The sequence below is a fragment of the Apteryx rowi genome, unplaced genomic scaffold (assembly GCF_003343035.1).
Source record: "Apteryx rowi isolate R43461 unplaced genomic scaffold, aptRow1 scaffold_185, whole genome shotgun sequence".
NCBI lineage: Eukaryota > Metazoa > Chordata > Aves > Apterygiformes > Apterygidae > Apteryx > Apteryx rowi.
This window is the reverse complement of record NW_020448141.1, coordinates 1,168,038-1,186,432: the sequence shown is the minus strand read 5'-3', so window position 1 is coordinate 1,186,432 and position 18,395 is coordinate 1,168,038. Positions and strand designations below refer to the sequence as shown.

General features: G+C 35.2%; 1 protein-coding gene across 6 annotated transcripts in view; it reads left to right on the top strand.

Moving 5' to 3' along the window:
* Positions 1–18,395, top strand: part of CNOT2 (CCR4-NOT transcription complex subunit 2) — a 97,845-nt gene that overhangs the window by 61,426 nt on the left and 18,024 nt on the right. For 5 of the 6 annotated variants that reach the window (XM_026061754.1, XM_026061753.1, XM_026061751.1 and 2 more), the window contains 5 exons: positions 8,762–8,828; positions 12,202–12,349; positions 12,989–13,171; positions 15,901–15,980; positions 17,311–17,436. In XM_026061754.1, the coding sequence (XP_025917539.1) occupies positions 8,762–8,828; positions 12,202–12,349; positions 12,989–13,171; positions 15,901–15,980; positions 17,311–17,436 (604 nt within the window). Of the gene's footprint in view, positions 1–8,761; positions 8,829–11,225; positions 11,338–12,201; positions 12,350–12,988; positions 13,172–15,900; positions 15,981–17,310; positions 17,437–18,395 lie in introns of those variants that run through there. The other variant, XM_026061755.1, reaches the window with a different exon arrangement.

Sequence of the window (18,395 nt, the reverse complement as noted above, 5' to 3'; positions counted from 1 at the left end):
GCCAAATTCAGATGGGTGCTGCATGGGTCTATTGTTTTAGGCACAAAATAATGGTCACTTATGTTAGATTCTACTATAGTCATTTGACGCTTTCCTTTTAGTAAATGAGTGGCTTTGCCTTGAGTCACTGAATGTCTCTATAGTCATGAGAAACCTTGCTGTGATAAGTAGGTAAATGGAACCTAATATATCCCTGAATGCTCTTTTATGAATTTTGCTGCACTAGAGTCACTGTGTGATAATCGGTTCAACAATCTTTTTGGCAAGGAAATTGCATAGCTATATTATAGAACTTGTAGAAACAGAACAGTTGAAGAAAGATTTGCCTTGGAACTAAGGTATTTCTACGACTTAAGTTGACAACAGTGTGCATACTATGCCCACAAAATAATTCTAGAACTTAGTTGCAGCCAATTTAGTCAACATAATTGCCTGGACGTTCAGCACAATCACTGTAGAGAAAAGGGGGTACACATATTTTAATTTGGATAGTGCGAGTAGCTCCTGTTGGGGGGGGGTTATAATGTATACATTGGGAAGTCAAAGGCTTGGTATATTTTTGAGCTTACTATCTCTAGATAAGCAAAGAACTAACTGTCAGCTGTGGGAATAGATTGGACTCATTTAGTCTCGAGTTCTTTGCTCATGTATAAGGAGATAAGAAATGTCCCACGAGGTTTGGCCAGTCTAGCCCAATAGTGGTCCAAACCATTGAAGATGCCTATGGGAGAACATAATAACAGGGCAGCCCATTTCCCCAGAATATACATCCAGCCTTCAGTCTTTGGCAGCTCAGAGGCTTCTGATTGGGAGGAGGTATCTTTTTACGTACAAAGATCTGTAGTAGACTTTTCTTCCATGAATTTGTCCATTCACATTTTTGTCACCCACCTCTTCATGTGGTAAGGAGTTCTATAACTAAAGTATGCCTTGCATGAGTATCTTTTTTTGCTCTGAACTGCAGTCACAAATCTGATTGTAGGCAGTTGTGCCTTTTAATGAAGATCTGTCAAAATATGAGAAAAGTTAGAATTTTGGGGCTGAATGCTTTTTCCATTTCTTGGCCCAGGGTCTATTTGTTTTCTCTCCCAGTTGCTCAACAGATAACAAAAGGATTAGAGTAGTAATTCTCTGATTTGCACTTCTTTTGGGTCAGTTTATCAAGCTGCTTCTCTTCTCTGGAAAATATTAATGTTTTAACAGATTCTGGACTTTCTCATTTGAGACTGATGTTCTTTTGTGGCTCAATTCTTTGGAAAAAATGACTTCTATGAAATCAAATGTATTTTTAACTTTGGGGCAAGTAATATCTGGCCTGCAGGTTAGTGTTATCACAACTGTTAATCTGGCTCCCTGACACTACCTTTCCTGAAATAGGAGATCCTCAGATTTGGATGCAAAGTACTATGAAATGGGTTATTAGTTCTGAATTAGTTATTCTTGCAAGCCTCCTTTAAAGTAATTTGTAGACCCTTTACGTAATATTATTGGTGCTTTGAAAAATATAGCTTTATAAAGAGGTAGTACTTTTACAATAGTTAGAAGCCTGAAACAAGACTTAGGATACCGTGGAGACTGAGATCCAGAATCTTGCAAAGTTTAGGCAACTAAATGTGTTCAATCACTTTTCTGGAGAGAGCTTTGGTTTTAGGGTTGCTGCATACCACGTCATTCCAGCTTGATCTATGTACTTTCTAACGCTGTTTGTTAGGATTCTCAATAAGCCTGTGTTATCTTGTTTCCCAACACATCTTGCTTAGCATTTGCCTTAGTCATTATATGAGAGTCTGTTAGCTTAGTCAGAGTCATAATTTAAGTTCAGATGCTGCACTTAAAGTTGTTGTTAAGTATTTAAGAGAAATTCCCATGGAATCCTTTGGTATCAGAAGAAGCAGCAGAAGCATTAATGCTAATGCTGGCTGGTTTAATAGAGCTACTTTACATTAAAATTACTCTTCATAATTAGAGCAGTTTTGATCCATTTATGTAAAAAAGTAAAGCTTATTTTAGGAAGAAGTAGATTAACACAATGTGTTTAATGTTAAATGGAAAATGAGTATTTTCCCACATGTTACATCATGTGTAAACATATATTTGAATAGTGGATTCCTTTGCAATGTTTGCTTTGTGAAACACATAGCTTAAGTTCTATTTCCCTGAAGTGTCAGAGATTGTTAATGTGCAAAGCAATGGAATAGCTCTTTACCTTCCCAGACAGTGATTAAACTCACCTGGCATCCTTTAGTCAGTACATAATATATGTAAAATAAAAACAAACTTAAATGAAGAAAAGGTGAAATGCCATTAATTGAAAACAGTTGAAAGAACTTCCATGGGCTGAGATTAAAAAAACTAGAGGTTTTTTTCATGTATTTTAATGTAGTACAGCTTTGTCAGACCCTTTTGTCATTCTGCTTGTAACTTGTATTTTCATAATAAAGTTCCATAATACAAAGAGGGAGCCAAAAGTTTAAAATACAAAATGCATACTTTTACTATTTCACCTATAAGATAATATATGGATTGGGATATCAAATGAAACAATACATGATAAACTAGTTTTCCTTAGAGAGGAAAAGTTGTTTTCATATTCTGTCATACAGTTTGCAAGGAAGAAGTATCTCTGAATTACATTTTAATTTATTTCAGATCACTTTTTAATCTGAAATATATGTCACAAAGAAATAAGTTTCATTTCTGATTGCAGTAGTTAAATACAAACTCAATGGTATTTAGAATTAATGTCTTACAGAAGAGCTAAATCACTGTGCTAAATGGTGTTTCTGTATTTTATCAAAGAGCCATATTTAATAGATTTCCATTTAACAATATAAAATCATTAGTGTATGTATGTCAGCATTAGCATTTGAAGTGGTTCCCTGAACCAGATACATTCCATGCGTAGAAATGTCTAGCTCTGCTAGAAGGGGGAGGTTATGGTCTTATATACAATAATTCAATTCTCTGAATTTACTGTATTGTAATACTGGTGTTTTAAATGTTCAGCCTGTGGGTTTTTTTGTGTTTTTGTTTTTGTTTTAACTTTCAGTATGCAGCCAGTTATATAATTAGAATAAAATACTTGCTTTGTTGTCCTAATATTTAAATGCTTATGGAACTTTTCTGTAGCATCTTGTGACAAGTTTTCAGTAATCTTTTGGCTCATTAATATATCATACCATCAAACTGAATGTCTCTGTACGGAAAGAATTCATTCTTAAAGTTTTATTTTAATAGCCATGTTAAGCGCTGTCATCAACACCATCAGTTAATGTCATTGCGACTCGAAGGCAGCATCTTTAAGATCTTCAGATACTGCTGCCAGCAACAGAGAATTTCCAGATAGGTTCAACGCAAAATATGATGCTTGCAGTGCATTTATTAGCTCAGCCTGCTTCCCAAGGGCCAGTGAAGGCAGGAGACCACAACCTTAAATGATGACATCTGAAAGATTTAATAAAATTTCATGTGCTTTTCAGTATTTGTATTTGTTTATCTATCTCACATATTAAATAAAGTATATTAGTAAAAAAAAAAAATTTTTTTTTTCACTTGCAAATAATCCCCCTTCATATACCAGGCTTTCAGAATTTCATCACTGATATCTGGTTTTGAGATTTGGAAAAATTTTCTTACAATGCATGAATTTTGTGAATACTGTATAAAAAGTACCATTTAATATAGGGTTGGACTAATAATAATACTAAATTTTAAACTGACAGAGTGTAAGACTTCTAATTCATATCAGTTATTTGTGGGCTTGTTGGTGTGTGGTTTTTTTTTTTTTAAACATAATTGGTATAACGCTTTCTCCTTTTGAAATTGTGGGTCAGCTGTTTTATTATTAAATAGTGCAGCACAGATGGCAGATACCAGAAATAAAGTAGTGCAAATACAAAATGATGCTTATGTTTGCACCTGTGAGAAAACCATCATTTATCAGCCCAGATATTACTTGGACTTATTTGCTTATTCTAACACGTTCTGCTTTGGGGAGTTGACTTTCTCATGCTGAATTGATGTATCTTAGCTTCAGCTTACTTTGTGCTTAAGAAAGTGGTTTCAGGATATAACTGCATGTTGTAGTGGCTTTGGCAGGAGTGTTGCTTTAATGAATTTTCTTTGTGCCTCCATGCCAAGGTGTCCTGCCATGGCAGTTATGGAGATATACAGCTGTCCCGCGGTTGGCTTGGAAGAGGCCGGAGGTTGCAGGAGAGCACGGAGGTGGGAGCTCTCTAAATCAGTGCTGCTGAACCTCCTCCCACCTTCCTGCAGCCTGCGTTGGCCCATCTCCAGAGAGAGTTTAGGAAGCTGCTGGTTTTTTCACACTTCTGGCAAATTCAAGCAACTGCTGGCCCCGCTTTTTCAGGATAGGTGCTGGCACTCCTAAATAAACTTATTGCAATAAACCCATCAAGAATTAATAAAAGCACGTACAGTAAAAACCTAGTTCATCACGAGGGGTAGGAAATTGTCTGATGGTATATTATGGCTTACTGATTTTTGGTGTGGGCCAATCTGAAGAAATTGAGCCATCTGCTTGGATCATCAGTTGATCTGAGTTTAGAAGCAGAATCTTATGTGGTCAGAATTTCACTGTGATCATTTGAGATCTGTGAGTAAATTGATTTGCTCATCTTAGTTGATTATCATCAGGTCCTTCAGTATGCAAATTCTGAATGTTGGTCTTTCAGTATGCCAATAGAATAAAAAATGCGCTCTTCATGTTACACAAGATATTGTTTGCTTATTTGTGTCTGTGCCCTACTGGAGATGCAAGTTATGGGCATCCTCTGTCTTCTAATGACATGTACAAAGAAGGGCAATTGAAATAATTTGCTTAATTAAAACATACTGAGTTAGAATAAGAACAAAACTGCTGTGTTATTTCACAACTGTTTTTTGTAGTTGTTAACCACTGACACATTGATTAAACTCAAATGCCAGAACTTGAAGAGTGGATTTTTTTTATGTCTACAGCAAAATCTACTGGTGTCATAAGCTAGTTTAACACTTCCCTGAACTCTGATAGAAGGTGCCTGGTCACTCATTTTAAAATGTTGTTGGTGCTAAATACATACTACTGGAATATGCTCTTTATTGACATGACTTCAGTAATTTGGTAAGTTTTAGTTTTCATAGGCTGTTACAGATACAATTTTTAGCATTTTTTTTTCCTAAAGCATTGACATAATTGGGATCTTTAAAGGATCTTACCAACTGGGAGAAGCTTTAGTGACCTTATGTGATAGACCGCCTTAGTTCTTATTAGGATCATCATGACCTTTGGCTGGTGTAGGCTAACAGAAGTTCAAGAGTGACTTATAGCCACCTTTTTAAGTATGCTCTTGGAGAACTGTTGTATTTTATTTATCATGTGGCCAGTAATGCAATCAGATAAAATAATTTAATAATTCCAGACTGCTGTTGACAGTGTTCATCTTGCATCTTTAGTATCTATGGCAGACCAAGTTCAAGCAGGCTGTAATAGTGACTCAGGGACTTTGAACACAAATAAAGGTCCTGCTAGCCTATGTTAACGTTTTGGCTAATTCTGTGGTTTTGTTGTTGACCTGAACGGTATGGAAATAGTAGAAAATTAAGGCAGGATTTTAGACTGCTGCATACTTAGCTATGACAGAAAAAATAGTGACTGCTGGTTTTTGGCATATTGCGAAATAAGCTAGAGACAGAATAAGAGTTATATCCATACAGCGTTTCCCTCTTCATGAGATTTGAGAAATGCTGCATTTAATCTTCCTGGAACATATCCACCAAAATTTTTCTTAATTTCGTCTTTCTTCTTGAGGCTTATTACCCTTGATGTTCTAAGTATGTTATGACTTTAAAGCTACTTCTGTTAGGTTTATTGAATTTAATATTTGGTCTTTATTGTGGTTGTCTATAAGGGTTTCTGTACAAGTCATTTTGAATTCAACTTTTCCTGTAAAAGCAAATGGCACAATACATGTGACCTACTTTGCAATGTTTCAAAAGAAAATCCAATTTTTAATAAGTATTGCTCATTAAATGTTATTTGCCGTTCTTTTTCTTTTAACTGGATTTAAAAATGGAATAGTAATCAGTATAGAACAGATTGGATCTTGTTTTCCTCTCTTTCAAATAATTTAATACCTCTTAAGTCTGTGACTTTTTTTTGGTATCCAACTTGATGTTATATATATTTTATGCTGTGATTTGTACCGTCTTCCACTTATTATAGAGACATGCTATCACAGAGCAGGTGTTTTTATGGGCTCTTCTTTTTGCTTTAAGTTGTTGTGTTTCTCTGTCCCAAAGCTGCTGGAACTCTGTGGCTGCTGTTGGGATCTGCGTGTGTGATGGTTGCTGTCTCTGCTGCCCGTCTCCTTATCCCTGGGGGCATCTTGGAACTTTTTATCCGTTATTCTTTCAAGGGAATCATAATTTGTCATGTCTTGAAACACCTTTTAGGATTTTCCCTGTTGTCAAAATTCAGTGCTTTTATTTTTTTTTTTTCTCTCAACATTTTACTTCTCTGTGCTTCCTTTTTTAAAAACTACTTTATCACCTTGTTTTATCAGTCTTTATCAATGCTTAACAAATTTGTTTGGACAAGGAGTGTGCTTTTGAAGTGTATCTCCTGATTCTCCCCTTTTCACAACACTTTGGTTCACGCTGCAGATCAGTCTTGGTATGAACGAACTCGATTCCTTTGAGATCAAAACGAAGCAGAAGAGACATTCCTTTCTGACCATTGCATGCAATCAGGGGTGTTACACAAGGCTACCTCTAGTTAGAAATGCATACATACGTGCTTTTTTTTTTTCTTTCTTTCTTTTTTTGGTCTGTTTTTATATACAAATCCTCACCTCTTCGGGCTGCATTACTTGATGTAGACATGGCTTATGAACTTTACTATATCTGTGCTAAGCCAAAGTAACTGATAGCTATTTAAACAGTCCTTTTGTTCGCAGCCAGTTCTTCACAAAGGAGAACTTTGATCCAGTTTGGCACAACTTCTGATTACACTTTTTCTGCAGGAAGTAGTTGTCTTACTATTTCAGACCTTTTGTGTATGTAAGTTGCATGTTTATTACTGTAGTTGTTTGTTATTATATGTATGCTCAAAGTATCTGTGAATGAAGAGTATTTTCCAGATGATATTTCTCATACATTTCCTGATGGCCTACAGTAATTGTCTATTTTTGTTTTTCCACTCATGCCTTGTGTATGTATTAAAAAAACATAAATACTTTATGCAGCTTACAGACATCAGAAGTACTTGTGATATTCAGTGTCAACTCTGCATGTCTTATTTCTCACTTCTACCATCTAGATTTGGCCCCAGTATAGACAGCTACCTAACAGATTCAATCTATCGAGTTTTGTGTAAGCTTTATGTCTGTCTAGATTAAGTAAACAAAACAGTTCACAGTTTATCACAATAAAAGTTGTTTTGTTTGAATTCTTTACTCTCAAGTTGGAAAAGTAAAATTCCATTGCATGTAAGAATCTAGACATTTCCTGTCCTTGAAACAATTCTTCATTTCAATCTAAGACCAGTCTACTGTAGTAAACAAGCGGACACTTGCCCTTGGATCAGTAGGTATATGGGTAGCATGTTCCATTGCAAGTTGGATGGATCAAGTCAACTAATACACCTTCTTGCTCTAAAGGCTACACCTAACTGACAAACATCTAATCTGTTCTCCAGGGACTGAGATCTGCTTGAAGAGTCCATGTAATCTGTTCTAGTGCTTAACTGTCCTTATGATTGCAAAGGTTTTTCTGAATATTTAGCCTAAATCTTCTGTTCATCAGCTTAAATTCATTAATACTTCCCCTTCCTGCAGCAGCATGGAAAGCAGTTAATTCTTTTCTCTTACAGTTATGATTTGAAGTCTGGTGTCACATTCCTGTCTCAGTTACCTTTTTTTTGGAGTAAACAAACCCAAATCTCAATCTTTTTCTTCATAGATTGTGGGGTGTTTTTAGATATTTTTTGTTATTTTTTGTTACTCTAGAGTCTCTTTAGTTTGTCTCTCTCTTTTTTTTTTTTTAAATGTGTGGTGTCCAAAAATGGACAAAGAAGATTATAATGGAAATATTTGGCAATATTTGGTGTCCAAAAGTTGACATAATAGAGTGGGAAGGATTACTTCATCTGACATTTGTATAGCTTACCTGTTTATATGGTGTATACAAGCAAGAAGCTAGCTTTTATGTCAAAATTTTCATACTCATTTCTCATCTAATGTCCATATTGCTATATATATAACTGCTGCTAGCTAGCCACTCATTTTCCACCTCCAGTTTTTGCAGGTGATTATATGAAACTTTGCACTTGCTGTTACTACATTTAACAATGATTATGATTTGCTTGTATGATACATGTTTTGCAGGGGAAATAAATTATATCTGATTTAAATAATTGAGTATTCCTTCTCCTATAAAGCCATATCTCTTAGTTGAAAGGGCAGAAAATCTGAAATATATTACTCTACAATTTTTTACCTGATGCTACTTGTCAAAAGTAAAAGAAAGTTATTTTTATACACCTAAGCTCCTAACTTTTTATTGGCATGGAATATTCTGTTACAGTTGTTACTATACAGATACTTTGGGGTATCTAAAATGTTTGATGATTGAAAATGGGGTGCGTTTTTTGCTTATCTTTTTGGCAAATGATTATACGGTTACAAAACTTCAGAGCAAGATAGTGTAATATATTAATGTCTTTAATAAACCTTTTATAAACTTTTTTTTTTTTTAATTTTAGATGCTGGCATCACCATCAACATCAGGTCAGCTGTCTCAATTTGGGGCAAGTTTATACGGGCAACAAAGTAAGAATTTTTTTTATTGATACATTTGTTTTATGCCAAAGATGTTTTAGTTTAATGCTCTTTGGGCAGAGAACATGCATATCGTTTTGGTTTTCACTGATCGCAAAGATGACCTAGTATGTCTTATTTCTGTGTAGGTGTGGGTTTTTTTGTTTTTTGTTTTTTTTTCCCTGCAGATGCGTTTTTGCATTGCTTAGTAGGCATTTTTGCATTGCTTTAGTATGCAAAGTGTCACATGTTGACACTGTATAGCTGTTAAATATCCAAATATAATTCCGATTATAATCTGTCATCATATAAAGAATGTGTGTGGTTTAACCATGACTCTCTAAGGAAACTGGGCTACGCCAAGATGAACCTAGTACTGAAAAATAAGTACTACTAATGAGCAGTAGAAGGAACAGCTTAAATTATAACTGATATAACCCTGCACAGGAGCAAATTAAATCTTGTCTATGTGCTTGGCAGCTCACGTTTGGAAAAGATTTATGCCAATAAGATTGTTTGCTTCTGTGCTGCTCTTTTCTACCTCTTGAAGCCTTTTTTGGTATTTGCCAATCTATGTCTAATATTGCTATAGAAGACACACAAAGAAATAGTCATACTGCTTAACGTTAGGCACCTACTTAAGTGCCAGAGTTAAGAAGTTTTAGTTGACAGACACGTGCCTCCAGAGACTGCCTCCAAGTATATGAGTTAGATGTAGTTTTGCAAGTAAAATAGGTTTGTGAACATCACTCTTATCACCGTACTCTTGTGAATGTTTGCAGCTTTCTAGCCAAGCACACCTCCTACAGACACTAAGAAAAGGTGTCTTCAGGGTATTTTAGCAAGTGTGTGATTTTTTTAGCTGGACAGCATAAAAGCTTTGTCTCCTAGATGCATGGTCTTTGTACGAGCTTACTGAAAATTTCTTCTAATAGAGTTTAAAAATTAAAGTGATTTTGTCTATTTCAATGGCTGTTGATGAGCAATCATGTAAAATCAACTGCTATTTCCTTGTACTAGCGAGATTGATGTGATCGGTTTTTGGCCAGCCTGAGAGTCATGGTTGGCTTGTGGTTTTCTTGGTCCCAAATCTGACACTGTTGAACCTTCCAGGCTCTACTGTCTATACTTACTGAAGTAATTTGTTTATTCTGTTTATCGCAGTTGAATTTGTTGTTTCTTTTAAGGTTAACTTTTTTGTTTTTTCCGTCAAGTTTGTTCAGTCAATTGGATGTGATGCTTAGGACATAATCTTTCCAACATGGAAACACGGATGGCTAAAAGAGAGTGAATATTGTCAGGGTTCATTTTCTTCCAAATATCGAGAAAGAGGGGGAAAATGTGCTATGCTGGGGACAATGTTGCAACTAAAATACTTTTGAGAGAAACAAAGCTGTTAATGCCCAGGTACATTGGTAGCTGTCAATCATTTAACAGGATGTCATGTTATAGAGTGGAATCACCATAATCAGACTTAATTTCTAGGCACAAAATTGGCCACTTTATTGATCAGCCTGCAGCATTGCCTAGGAGATCTCTTGTCTCTGTTTAAAAGAAGGAAAAAAAGTGGAAAAAAGAAGCATAAGAAAAAGATTTTCATTTATGTAGAGTGAATGTTTTAACTGCCCGTACTTCTCAGCCAGAGCATATAGTCTAGCTTCACTGTAACAGCCCTACTTATTAAAAATTCTAATTTAAAGAAAGCCAACAACAAGAAATAACCATCAGTTTAAAAAAAAATGGTTGTTTTGGAATGAATGCTTGCACAAAGTTAACCTGAAATACAGTAATCCTTTTTTTTTCAGTGTACTGTATTTAGCTCATAAGTGTATGTTTTGCTTTACAATTTTATTTTTAAAATTCCACCTAATTGTTAATCAGTGTGAAATATTATTTGTAATATATATTTATGCTCATTGAAATTATTCTGATGCAGCAAATTGCCAAAATATTTACAGTGAACACCTTAATATAATCAGCATTTAATGAAGTCTTACGAGGCTTGTTATAATGAGCCACATTATGTCTTAATCTGAATGTGTAGAAATAAATTTGAGTGTTATCAAAATTTCTCATTGCAAAAGTCTTGGATTGAGAATTGTAGTATAGAACAGTGGGCAAACAGCAGTTTTCAAAGTGTGAAAGCTTAAGATCTTTGAGGTTTCTTCGGACCTTGTCCATAGTAATAGCCTGAGCATACATACTGTATCCATTCTTTGCATTCTTAGTGTTTAATCATCTTTTACACTGGCATATTTGGCTCTTCTGACAGGGTGATCTTTCAGCAGAGATTGCTGATTCATCATGACTTTTAACTTAACTTGTCTGTAAGATAAGATTTTGAATTCTCACTGCGAGTCTCCCTCAGCAGCCTGATGCTGAACCAATAGAACAGTTATTTGGAGCTATCACATTTTATGTGCCAAGTTTGTTTCTATTGATAGATTGCATTAAATGGCATTTTCTCGTCTTTGGATGTAATTCTAAAACTTAATAAATACAGAAAAATGATGCGAGAATGGTGAGAAACTTCATAAAGTTTTCAGATATGTTTTCAGACAGGGCAGCTAACTGGGTATTTTTGTTTTTATTTAAAGTGGTTTTTTTTTTCTCACTGAAGTGCTTATTTTCTTCTATCACACCCAAATGCTTCTGTAGAGAATACTTCTGATCACAATGTTAGGTCATCTGTATTTTTTTAATTGTTAACAGAGGACAGTTAAAGTCCTACTTGCTTTCTTTTCTCAGAATGTTAGAGCTGACGTGATCATAGACACTGAAGTTCTGTTATCACAAAGCAACAACTTAAACTCTACAAAGAACTTTCCTTAAAAAAAAAAAAAAAAAGTTGTTGTCTTAGAAACAATGTTATGGAGAAGTATATATTCACAATTTTCTTTTTTTGTCAAATATTTGCTTCATTTTTAATGAGACAGACTATTGTTCTAAATACTGGTCAAATATGTATCAGCTTATTCAAAAGTAATAAATCTATTTATTCAGTAAAGATGCTAATTTTCTAAAAATGCCACCAACTTTCTGAGATAATACATAGATTTGTGTGTCCTCATCAAAAAATCAAACCTAAATCCTTCCTTCACAGTCCATATCTCAAAGGAAATGAAATTTCGTTAGTGACTCAGATGCAGAAATTTCTTAAAGAACCTTTCTAAAGTTTAACAAAAAGGGAACTATATTGGAGATAATTGGGATTCTATTATGCAAACAAGGACTTAGTTTTTACACTGCACTTGCCTTCAGTCTTTGCACTTTTTTTTTTTTTTTTTAGGTTGTCAGCATAGATTGTTTCCATCTCCACTAGATGGATAAGACTTTGTTCCTGATTTGCTATATATTTCCACCCCTCTGAATTTTTTCTCAATAGGTGCACTAGGCCTTCCAATGAGGGGAATGAGCAACAATACCCCTCAGTTAAATCGCAGCTTATCACAAGGCACTCAGTTACCGAGCCACGTAACGCCAACAACAGGGGTACCAACAATGTCACTTCACACGCCTCCATCTCCGAGCAGGTATTTATTGATAGCCAATATTTCTGCAGTTGTGTCTTTCTGCAGAGCACTTTTTAAAGTGTTCTGTGTATTTTGCCTCAACTACTTTACAATCTAATTGATAAAGAAAAAATAATTTCTATTTACCACTGCCTGTGTTGGGGAAATAATACTGTAAAACAGTAAGATAGGACTTACTGTAAGACAATATTTGATTTTGTATGTGAGAGAAATTGCTGGCAAATTCTGCTTCAGAATGTAAGACACTGGTTTTTGGCTGTTCTGGTAAATGTGTGGTTAAATTTTTTCTATATGCTTGTCATTCATGGTTTAGGGTATTAAGGTAGTAGGTCTGAAGCACTCATTTAAAAAAAAAACAAAAAAAACCACCTGTAATTCCTTTTCAAATTTGTAATACTTTAGTATTTATGTAAAACTTGACCGAGGATTTAATTAGTTTGTAATGGGCCAACTGGTATTTCTGAAGAAATCAAGAAACTACATTAATTACAGAGAAGTAATAACCCAAACATGCTGCATTGATGCTAATCACAAATTCAGTTGCAACAGCTAAAAGTAAAAGTCTGTCCTACATAACTTAAATGAGTAACCAAATACTACTGTACAGATTCATCTTTTTGGATGTTTTTTCTTTTTCAGGGGGATATTGCCTATGAATCCTAGGAATATGATGAACCACTCCCAGGTTGGTCAGGGCATTGGAATTCCCAGCAGGACAAACAGCATGAGCAGTTCAGGGTTAGGCAGCCCCAACAGAAGCTCTCCAAGCATAATATGTATGCCAAAGCAGCAACCCTCTCGACAACCTTTTACTGTGAACAGGTAAGACTATTTAGTCAGACCATGCCCATACAGCTATGGCCATGTTTTAATACTTCTCTTGAAATCTAGGGGGAGTTTTTTATCCATTAGACTAAAGCCGGAAAGCGCTGCTTTGTATGTTTCAGTCTCTTGATAGTAAACTTTGAAGCGGCTTTGAATGTTTGCACAGGTTTTTTAAGGACTTAAGCTAAATTCTGGCTATGACTGTTGAATTTCTACTGCTACTTCTTTAAAATACATGATGTTCCTAATGAGTTCCCTAGTTTTTGAAACATGCCTTGTTKGTTTTTTTTTTTTTTTTTTTTTTTTGATCATTTTAATAGTTTTCATCTATGAGTTTGGGAAGAAGTAAGGCAAGATTTAATAACACAATAGGTTTTTTTGGAAGAATTGTTAACTGATTCAGACACAGTAGGGACCTTGTATTTTACCTCTTCAAATTTTAGAATAATATGGAGAATAATATGGAGAAGCTTGCCATTCAGTTAAAGATTTGATGCTCATTTTGATGCCAAAAGTGTCTCTGTCACTTCTGATCTTTTTCTAACTCTGTGGGCAAGATTTTAGCATCAGAAATCATTAAGCTTTCATTTTGGTTCTGTTGCTTTATGTTTAGTTTATATTGATAAACTTGTAGTTAAAAGTTTGTTCTTTCTATCCATTTAATGTGTAGTCACAACTTTGTACAGCTGACTTTTTTTTTCCCTGTGCTTCATTCCACAACCTCATGGTCCCTGTGCTGCCAGTTTCTTCCTTTTCCACACTTGAGGGGCCCTTTCTAGAGAACTGTCTTCTACGCTGAGCACAGAAAAGCTCAGGGCAGTCAGATGCCCAGTCTACCCAATACAGTATTTTACAAATTGTGTAAAGTTAGATGAAAACTAATGTCACAGTTATCTGAAACTTGGTCAGTCTGTTTAGTTCTGTAGTTTAACATAATGATAGAGGCATAAAAAAACTTTCCTTAATGGCAGCAATAGAGATCTGGTAGTAGCAGTTTATGTTCTTGCCCTGTGGAAGACTGTGTCTTGCCCTCTGGATTGAGTCTGCCTTTTCTTGCTGTGATGATAATTTAAAAAGAGAATTTTATATTTCAAAGTATTTTGAAACTTGAACAAAATAAAAGATTGAAATAGTAACATACTTAGAAACTCTAAATGCAGAAGATAATGATTTTGGAGATTTATATAAGTATAGGAGGTACTTGTTTAAAAATCCTTTCAGCTGTAGGTTACAGATAATGAAATCTCAGTCTCCAGGAGCATTTGAATTAAAATCTTCGTCTTTTGCTCTTTGAATTGTATATCTCATTTTAGGGGTACTACAATTACAAGTTGAGGAGGATCTAGAACTGGAACATTATTAAGTCTTTATTCCTCAGCCTACAAAAGTGTAGTAGTAGTGCATATCCTGTTGTTAACGTATATATTTAACAATATTTTGAAATGGTATTTTAAAAATTATGGCGTTTCCTTGACAGTTGCATTAATTATGTCACTTCCATGAAGTATTTTTTAAATGGCTGCCTTACTTTGAGCAAATAGTATTTTTAGTGTTCTGAACATATAAAATACTTTGCTTTCTCTTTCTTAGTTGCATTGGTACAATGTGTTGTAAAATGAGGTAATGCTGGTTAACAAACAGGTTCTCATCAAGCTAGATTAGATGCCCTCCAGATCGGATGGTCTCCTGTTAGTGCTCTCACTCACCAGGTCTAGTATTCACAGAAGAGACCAGAAACCTATTTCTTCAAGCGGGTGAAGTGTCAAAGATCTGTATGCCTTTCAAATACACCACCTGGCTGAAGCAAAGCAGAACAGGGCCATTGTTGATGAATTATTCTCTTTCTTGATGTCTGTACAAAATGAAGGATTTGGGGCTATTTCAAACTGAAATAAAATGCTTCAGATTTGCAATTGTGAAAATGTCCATTTAGATAATATTTCCATTCAGAAAATATGTTTGGAATTTTTATTCACAGAAACTTCTAAAACATCAACTTCCACCCTGTTACAGAGGAAAAATGAATGTTGTGATTTTGCACAGGGCAGAAATTCTGAATTTCACTCAGCCATGGGCTACCTTTTGGCTTCTCGGCATCTTCAGCTTGCACAGAATGAAGTGGATCATTTGTGAGGGTGTTTCTCAGACCACAGTAGTCCTGTCTAATATTTGGATGTTTTGAAAAATTTTTGCTTGACTCTTTAGCACTTTAATTTAGCTGGTGTCTTAGTACGGCAGATGGGCATCTCTGTGCTCACAATGACATCACATATGCATTGTGATGACTGCACGACCTAACTGTTCAGCTTACAACTGTTCAGCTTGCAACTGAGTCATGACAAACTTGATCACTTTTGTGATCCATTTTATTGCCTGCAATGAATGGATTACAGTCTGACTTCCTACTATTGCATTTACTGCTGTTTCGTTTATGTACTATTCAGTAAGGATCACGTTTGTCATAACTTGTTGATGAGCAGATGCTGATGGCACTGTAGCTATTAAAAAATTCAGTTATTTTAAAATTGCTCAAGCTGTCTTGATTCAGCAGTGCTTGCTGCTGCTCATAATTTTCAGAAGTAGAAAGGAAAATAAGTAAAAACTGAGTTTAGACTGATGTGGGTTGCTGGAATAATTTGCGTCTTAATTTTTTTTCTTAATGCCTTCCGCTGGAGATTGCAAAGTATGTATTTCCTTTTGTGTGACTTCTTGGATTTTTTCCACAGTATGTCTGGATTTGGAATGAACAGAAATCAGGCATTTGGAATGAATAACTCCTTATCAAGTAACATTTTCAATGGAACAGGTGAGTCTGCTCTGACATATGTAGGTCTTAAAGTACAGTAGAGAGGGAATTTTTGACTGAATAAGACTAGTTGAAGGTATTTTACTCTGAGTGCAATTTTGTCATAACTTTCAGTTGTTACATAGAAATACTGCTGTTAATAGAGAATACTTCTGCATATTCTTAGGTAATATCTATGCTTTTTAATCCTGAATTTAATGAGAGAAAATATTTTGTTAGTTTACTTCTAAGATTCTGTGGAAGAATAAGTATTTTGATAGTGTGGTTTTTTGGGGTTTTTTTTGGTGTTTTTTATATGTGGTATAAAATAACATAAAAGCAGTGCGGTTTAATTGTTACTACTTCCTAACATTGGATTTAAAATGTTTGAAGACAAAGTAAAAGTGTTCCCTAGAAGAATTCTGTAAATCACACGAACATACACCTAGTCAGTTAGAAATGCACAATCACTTAATAGTTCAAGGAAAACCATTGCTAATTGTTTTTTTATCAGAGAAGAAAGATTGATCTGTTTTCTGTGAAACTATTGCAGATTTATTGGGAATCTCAAACTCCTTTTGAGCAGTGAGTTTATGAAGTGATCCTGCCAGTCAGTTGTGATTTTTCTCTTGGAATTATTTCTCCACCTGAATTTAATGAATTGGAGAGAGAGAGACAGACAGACAGACAGACACGCACACACACAAGCATTTTGGGGTGGAACGCACGTTACGTGGGGTCCGCGTGTGCCACTGTTGCCATGCGGAGGTCACAAGGCAAAGGCAGTGCGAGTGAGTGAGTGAGCGAGCGCCCGGCAGCCCTGCAGCGCCGCTCTTGCTCGCCTGTGGCCGCTCTGCAACCTGTGGCTGCCGATCACAGAATGCTCCCCCATAACTTGCACTGCACCAGCTCAGCAGTTGGTCTTCCCGTATCTTTCCTAAGCACATAAGAGCTCCTTGATGATGCTACCAATGCAGATTTTCTTCTCTGAAACCTCCTCTTGGTAGCTCCTTGCTCACAGACAGGTTGCCTGTCCTAGCACTGTAGGTGTCATTGTCTGTATTTTGCAGGTGCAGTGTTTAATTCAAAATGAGCAGACCTTGTTACTAAGTATTACTGACTAAGAATTGTTTTAAAAGAAACATCTCAGTGTTCTTCAGCGTAATCTCATAACACTGAGGCTATATTTATTCACCATAATTATACTAAGAGTGTTACCTGTTGTAAAAAGATCAGTTTGAAGAAAGAAAATATTTCTGATATTTGTCCTGCATGTAATGAAGTTTTTCTGTATAATGTAGTCTTTGAGTAAAAAGCTTAAGGGAATTTAAAATATCTGCTTTTATTGTAGATGGAAGTGAAAACGTGACAGGACTGGACCTCTCAGATTTTCCAGCACTAGCAGACAGAAACAGGAGGGAAGGAAGTGGCAATCCAACTCCATTAATAAACCCTTTAGCTGGAAGGGCTCCCTATGGTATGACTATACTTTTGAAAACTTCTTGAGTGCAGTAGTGTTTGCGGCTTTTTGAGTGCAAGTATTTGCTTGATTCACCTTTTGTTGTTCATAAGACAATAGGTAGCCTTTTCAAAAATGCCAGGTGCTTGAGTGCCAAAGCCTTATTTTTAAAAATAAATAATCAATATCTCTATGATCAGAGATTCAACTCAGCTGTTTTAGGTTCATCTTCAATAAAAGTTGTTGGGATCTTCAGTCTGGATAATATGCTTACCTCATCCTTTTTAAAATTTCTTACACAGTAGATTGTTTTTTAGATGCCTGTATACAAAAATTGTCAAGGTATGAGTAGAAAATTTTAGAAATAATATTTGATCAGTACAGATGTTACTATGTAAAAAGTCAGCAGTTGTAAATATACCCATGTATTTCACTGTTCATTTATAGTACTTGCTGGAGTACTGTTCATTGTGACTTCTATGATGAGCTTAAATTTCAAAAAATTAACTATTATCAGTCAGATTCAAAGTCTGTCTTATATAAGTCTTGCTGAACAGTTTGAAACATTAAAAAAAAAAAAAGACACATGCAGATCTTATTATGTGGGTCTGAAAAAAAATCAAGTAAATTTAACATTAAACACTATTTCTTTTTGTTACTGCTTTAGCAGATTTTGTAATGGGAGTTTCATCAGAAATTCAGTACTCAGAAGTACTGAGAGTACTGAGAAGTACTCAGAAATTGCTTTTGTAACTTGAAGTTCTTCTTAGGACACTTCTCAAATTTCCAACTAAAAAGACTTAAGTGTTTTCCAACTAAAAAAGCTAGTGTTTTGCAAAGATATCTTCAGTTTTAATTGGAGAGAAATATCAGGTATCGCATTATCAGGAGAAAGTAAGCTCATGGACTGGGTGTAACCACTGTCCTTTGCTTAAGATAGCTGTGAGAAACAGCTAAATGAGTTAAACTGAAGTACT